The sequence below is a fragment of the Crocodylus porosus genome, unplaced genomic scaffold (genome assembly GCF_001723895.1).
Source record: "Crocodylus porosus isolate Cpor-Errol unplaced genomic scaffold, CroPor_comp1, whole genome shotgun sequence".
NCBI lineage: Eukaryota > Metazoa > Chordata > Crocodylia > Crocodylidae > Crocodylus > Crocodylus porosus.
The window spans coordinates 27,329,466-27,336,526 of NW_017728913.1; the positions used below are offsets into that span (position 1 = coordinate 27,329,466).

At 36.0% G+C, this 7,061-nt stretch overlaps 1 protein-coding gene across 1 annotated transcript in view; it reads right to left on the bottom strand.

Moving 5' to 3' along the window:
* Window positions 1-558: 558 nt before the first annotated feature.
* The window catches only part of GLRA3 (glycine receptor alpha 3), a 99,421-nt gene continuing 92,918 nt past the window's right edge, over window positions 559-7,061 (bottom strand). Inside the window, 1 exon segment of the mRNA XM_019534346.1 lies at window positions 559-837. Within this exon segment, the coding sequence (XP_019389891.1) occupies window positions 559-837 (279 nt within the window).

The window sequence follows — 7,061 nt, forward strand, 5'->3', positions numbered from 1 at the left end:
CACACAAAAAAACCCTAAAAAATCCTGTTCTCATTACAAATCCCATTTGAATTACTAAATCAAGAAAATATGCTAGACTAAAACACTAATCAGTAGTCTGTGATCTTGTAAGACTGAAATCAGAGTTAGAAATTTTAGTAGAATCTTTGTTTGTATAATCTATGAATTTATCGGAGACATTTTTGGACCCATTTTTGTAATTTAAAAATACAAATGAATTAAAAAATCGTAAGGAACTTTAAAGAGTACCGTACAATTATCCCACTAAGTAACAGTATGTATAAACACGTTGGCAGTAAAGCTATCATATAGTGTGATTTACTATGAAAAAATTGATTACATTTAGTAAATGCATATAAATTTTTGTAGTATCAGACTGCATCTTCCTTGGGTGCCAGTCTTCATCAATCCCATTGTGACTTTGCATAGCAAGTCAAATGAAATCTTTTTTTCCCCCCCTCTGTGCCTTTTAACTAGCCCAGGCAGTATCTGCACACACATTTGCAATGGAACACCTCCAGCTGAATATGCCAGCCCAAACTGTATGTACTAGAAGCTTTAATCTTGTTATTGGTGAATATCCTCATGCCTAATGATTTTGTAGATGACCCAATAAAAAATGTTGAAAATCAAAAAGGCTAATGGGAAGCAAGCTCTGGAAATGGTGTCTATCTTCTTGGCCCGGTCAATGAATACCTTCCTCATCTCATCAGAACTTTTTGGTGCAGCTTGAACAGGATTACTTGGCCCTTTTGGAGTCACTCCATCTTTTGCTTGCAGACATGGCCCCATTCCATAGGCTGTAAAACTGAATCGACTTTCTCTTACCTCATCATCCTGTTGCAAGAAAAGTAAGACAATCTTTGGTTATATAAATCTTCCCAACTGCTGAAAACAAAGTATTTTATCCTTACTTCAGCACCTTCTTTATGCCACCACTTGGTTGGGTTAAATGTTTGCACTTCTGAAGTTGTTGGAGAAACTCTTATGGATTCAGTGGCTTTATTAAGGTTCAGATTTTAACCACCACTTTTAAAAGTAATCTATTCAAAAAGCATAAAATCAAATAATTAATTATTATTATTGTTCTTTTTCTTCCCAATTAAAGCACAGTTTGCCTGCTTTTGCTTAGGCAAACCTCATGGTTGGGGAGGGACCATCAGTTTAGTTCAATGCCTACCACAGTGATTCTCAACTTTTTTAGACTCAAAGCACCCCTTTTTAGACTTGGAGCACTTCTGGCTACATTCAAGGCACCCCTCAAAATGCCAACTTTTAGTTTTTACCAGTTTATGACTACAAAAAAGTAATAGAACAGTTTTTCTAATGAAAGGAACTCAGAAAGACAACTCCAGGTTAAAATATTTGTGACATTATGGATTCCTCTTTGAAATATTTGGGCACCTATATACAGCAGCGAGGCTGTTCCAACATGCTGTAATTACAGCATGTTGGAGCAGGGTCAATTAACGAGTCTGCTGAAGTGTGGTAATAACCATGCTCCAGCAGACTCCAGCATCTCATGTAGCAGCATCTATGTACTTAAAAATGTTGGCAGGAGCCCTTTAGTTAAAACTTGTTGAATGAACTTTAGTTAAAGAGCCCTATCACCATTTTTAAGTGTGGGGATACTGTTGCACAAGATGCTCTGGGTGTTTTAATTAGAGCAGCTCTTGGAACCACTCTAATTAAAGTACTCCCCCACCGCCCACTCCTAGAGCATGTGTATAAATGCCCTTTGGGTTTATCTTGTAAGTCATGTTTACATACCTAGCAGTATGCCATTACGTAGTACCCTTGAAAGTACCTCAAGACACCCTGTTTGAGAATCACTAGCAAACCAGTGTCTAGCATTATTCGAGAACAAAGAATATAATAATGGTAATGTTGACATGAAATACAGTAGTGGGGATTCTGACTGGTTGACACTTAATTGGTTTAATTTGTATGCCTCACTTCTATCGTTATTTATCAATACTTCAAATAAAAGTAGTTAAATTGCAAATATTTGTAAGGAAAGTGTTTGAACTTAAAATAAAGGTTAAAATATAGAAGAGGGTCTGATTATCGGTTTTTGAGTTATTCCACTGTACATTGGGAACAACTCCTTCGGTATCAATGAAATATGTCTTGACTTCTAGTGGCAGATATGAGAAGGCTGCATGGGAGGCAAGTATATACCCTGTGTGGCGATGAGGCATACTTCTAAAAAAAATGACTTCTGTTTGTGGGCATATTTTGAATGAAATTGTGAATAAATTCAGAAGATTTGGAACTGGGTAGACAGCTGGAAGGGAACATTTTGGGCACAATTACACCTGGGAAACAGGCACCTTGGAGGGATTTTGTGTTGTATGTTTGGAACTGTTTGTGAGTTTTGTTAATTTTGGGCAAGGCATGCTTTTGACCTCATGATCCTTGCCATGAGGAATAGGAAGTTTACTGGGGAGATGACAGGCCCTGAAGGCACTTGAGGCAGAGTGAATGATTATTTTGGTTTCTGAGCTATTGTGGACTTTTGAGCCATGATAGACTGGCAGGGTGGGGAGGGGTGGAGAAGAAAAAGGGGCATGTCAGTGGTACCTGAAAACTGATTTGAGCTCAAAGAGGCCTAAGGACTGATTGGAGCAAGTGAGACCATGGGGTCCACCAGGACACAAGAGAGAAAAGCAGGCCAAGACTGAATGTGGGTCATGTCAGACCTTGTATTAGAATACTAGACCTGCTATAGTATCCTATTCAAACTAGTCCAATGAATTTTGTGATGCTCACATTTTTAGTAGTTTGAAACTGTTTCCTACTACTTCACATCTATTCTGGTTTAATTAAGTACTCAAGGAAACCTTTATTTTCACCTTACAATAAGAAGAAAATAAAGCTAAAAGAAGTGGATGGAAACAGTTTTGCCTTGTTACAGTTTTCTTTTCCCATCCAAATTGCTTAGAAAAGTTGACATTTTAAATGTTTTCCTGAAGCAAGTATCCAGAAGTAATTAAGATAAATGGTTTGCTGAGAACTGAAAGTGGTTTTTTTCATTTCAGCTTCTTATTTCAGAAAATTGACACAACCTATTCCCTCCCATATACATTTCAGTTTCAATGGACTGTCATTTTCTGGGGAAAAAAATCAATAATAGCTCTAGTTAAAGATACGTTATTTTTTATATTATTGAATTAAACATATGTAAGCAAATTCAGCTAAATCAAAGTTTAAGAAGAAAAAGTCAAAGTCATCTAATTGAATTGGCAGGTAGAAAGAACTAGATCAGTCCACAAACTGAATGATACACACATCACTGGGGAAAGCGGGAGAAACTCCACTGAAGTTTTTCTTTTTAAACCTTTGTCATTCATTTGCAAGCCAAACAACAGTGTTGCCAGCAAAACTACTGTATCCATAGCTCTCTGTTTTATAAACCATTTCTATGTAAACAAAAAGTAATGAAAAATTAACACGAAACCAAGAAAACTGAAGATCCATTATTAAAGCACAGACACATAACAGAAATACAAAATGATGGAATGAAAATGTTTTGATGGTGTGATTTAAATAACTTCTTTTAAAATAAGTACTAAGGTACTATAGCTCTCCTATCTGAAAAACTGGGAAATAACATTTTTGCTGTTATAGTCAATCAGTGGATTATAAAATATCAAGTTTTGTTGATCTGAGAGAGTTATATTTAAGATGAATTTGATCGAAAGATTTTTAAATTGTTGCTCCAGAAAAAGGGCCCAACCCTCCACATACAGTACAACTTCTTTATAATAATGCCCTGTTTATAACAACCTCTCCTTCCTCCACTCCCCTCCTTGCCCCTGCCATTTGTTTAATCCCCAAAGTAGGAACTATTCTTTTTGTTATGATGCAGCAAATTGACTAACCATATTATTGTGAACACATTTTAATGTACTGTTCACCCAGTCCTGTAGGGCTTTATTACAATGAGATTGTACTGTGCTTCTTATTACTATGGTACATATTACTGTGAGTACTTCTACTGATATACAAAGAACGTTTGATGACACTGTGTAATAAATAAGGACTGGATTTCACTTGGATGTGTTAGCCAGATCAGGTCCAACTACAGGACTGTTTACTAATACTCCAAACTAAAATTAATCTGGTAAATGCACTTTCAGAGACACTGGAATAATAATGGACTCATATTTAAAATGACATTAATTGCCCACTTGTTTCCATTAAAATGATCCCTTTATTCCTTCTTTATTCTTGGAAATTCTTTACAAATATATTCAGTCAGATCCATAGCTTGTGAAACCAGGATGGATGAATACTCATATACCAACTAAAGATTTGGCCTGAAGGATGTTAATTGAAAACTGAAGTCTTCATTTTAGAAGGTAACGAGGAAGCGTTTTTCCTTTTCTTTCCTCCTTTTCCATAATTGCCTAATGTATCATCTTTATGTACAACTAGCAAAAGGAGAAATGATTTCATGGTTGTTATTTGTAAAAGCCTTTAGTTAAGTTTAAAAAAAATATTAAGTGATTTTCATGTATACTGCTTAAGCAGCTAATGATTAAAGTTAAATACAACTGAATGTCAATATTTTATTAACAAATATTTTATTAGCTCTTAAAAATAATAATTAAAGAATGGCCATAGCTGTAGGAAAAGATTTTGCAGTATAGTTAGAAGTCTTAGGAGGCTTGAGGGTAATGAGTTATTTATTGTCATATCAACATCATTGTATAAAATATTCAGCCATAAAATGATCAAAAGATATTAATTTTCTTGGGTTCATGACTATGCTGTCCTCTGTTTGATACATATTTTGAATAATTTACTTATCTTGAGGAATAATACTTACAACTGCTGAAAATATCTTCTGTAGTTTGTGGTTTTTAATTGTAAGCAGTGTGAATAGCTTAAGGTTATAGTTGTAATCTTTGCTTTTGTTAATTTGAAATGCTTGCATTGGGGGTATTTTGGGGGTTTTTTTCTCTCTCCTTCACTCTCTCTCCCTCACTTTCTCTTTGCAGTAATCATTATTGAATAGTTTTCTAGTGCAAATGTCTATAGTAAATATTTACTGGGTACTAAGCTATTTCTCTTGTTGATTTCCAAGTGTTTGCAGAAAGTAGAGTTTTTAATCCCAGATTTACACAGATCAGAATGGACTACAAATTTAAGGAGACAAGTACGTTTATTAACACTTCACATTATCACATACAGGCAATAATGAAGGTTAACGGGGTCCACATAGGAAGACATTAGTTCAGACAAAAAGACAGGGCCTTTGTTAATGACTGGGTATCACGTTGTGACAAGTGGGACATCTTCTACATATTTTACCCTTAAATTTGTACTGTAGATTTGAGGCAAAGTCCCGTCTATAGGCTCTGTACTTCTCAAGCCATTGCTATGCCGCAATGATTCACTGATTTCATTTCCATCAAGCACTCCCTCAAAATACTTTCATCAAAATGGAAGGGTAGACCAAAAGAAAACAAAAGAAAAGAAAAGTGATTACCATTAAAAGGTATCATCAATTTAGTGCATGTCTATTTTCATCACTAAAGATACTTTAGATCTCTCAGTTTTTGAAAATAGAATAGAAAGCATGACTTTGCCAAAGAAGTAAATATCTAAATTTAGAATATGATTTAAAGCTAAACTATTTTCATAGATGTACACAATTATTCTGTGTTTGCAAGAAAAGAACTTTCATGCATATGTGTTATGCACATGACACTTCTAACTGAAATTTTTCTCTATGGTATCCCTCTCCCTCTTTTTCTGTGCCATTCTTATGGACAAAAATGAGCATAAAATCTGTGTGTCAGTTATTTTTAAAAAATCAAGTAAATAAGCATAAGGTTTTTATATTTCAATTGTTGAAGGGCCAGATCTTGTAACCCTGATTTAGGAACTATTTTTTTTTTCATGACTGAGTACATAAAAACTAAGGTATTATGTCTCCAAGTCCCAAACAAGTCCCAAACCAGAAATGTTTCAATTTGCAGGTATATTGTTTTGATTTTTTTTTTAACTGGTGTTGGTGTGATACATAGGCAAATCTAGGAACATGGTGAGAAGGGTCAGATACCCTCTGTCTGTGTACATGTGAGCTCTCTTAGCTCACCAGCTATTGGCACAAGCTTTGGCTGGAGGGTGGCTCCAGAGCCCAGGGGGAGTACCACCATTTGCCCTCTCCTGCCTCCTCCTTCCCCCCAGATTACTGAACTCCATGACAGGGGAAATGTGGAGATGAGCAGCAGCAGCAGCACTGAGCTCTGAATCCATATAAAAGTAGAGGCTCTAGCCAGAGTTGCAGAGATCAGCTGGTGAACTCAGCAAACTTGCAGCATTTACGGAGCCCCGGCAGGAGTTGTGCTCACATGTTGGTGAGTTCAGAGCATTCACTGTGCATGTTCAACACAGTCTCTTTACCCTTCCTGAATCCACTCCTGTTGTGACACATTGTTCAAAGGTGACCAATGACTTGTTTTCCAGTAAAGATTTTTAAACAATTTTGTGGTGAGGAGAGGTTGGAAAGTAAATTTATCATTTCCTACTTTCTCCAGTATCCTAGAGATGCCAAATTAAAAAATTTACTAACCTGTTTTCACCATAAACTTGTCTTCACTTTCCTTTGTTATCTCTTATATATAGAACTTCCTCCAAGAATCTATCCATTATCCCTCCTTCAAATTCCTCCTCACAACTACTTCAGAAAGCTGCAATGACTAAGATGCATGATAAGATAGAGATGGCTAATTTTATATAAGGAGTCTTTCTACCTGCTTATTTATATGGGAATGAGATTGAATCATTTGTAAAGCAAAATAAACTTTACATGATTTGAAACCTTCATTAAGTGCTGTGCTTAGCTAATGTAAGTAATTTAACTTCTACCACATTGTTATCATTGTTCACCTCAATGTTCTTATTCATTGCATTATCTTCAAACTAGCCATTTGCCCATCAAGAATGACAGTGGGGGGCGGAGATGGAGTGGCACCACCCAATGACCTGCATTGTCGCTGCTCTGCCTGTGGCTTTGTGGGCCTCACAACCACCCCCACATCCAGCTC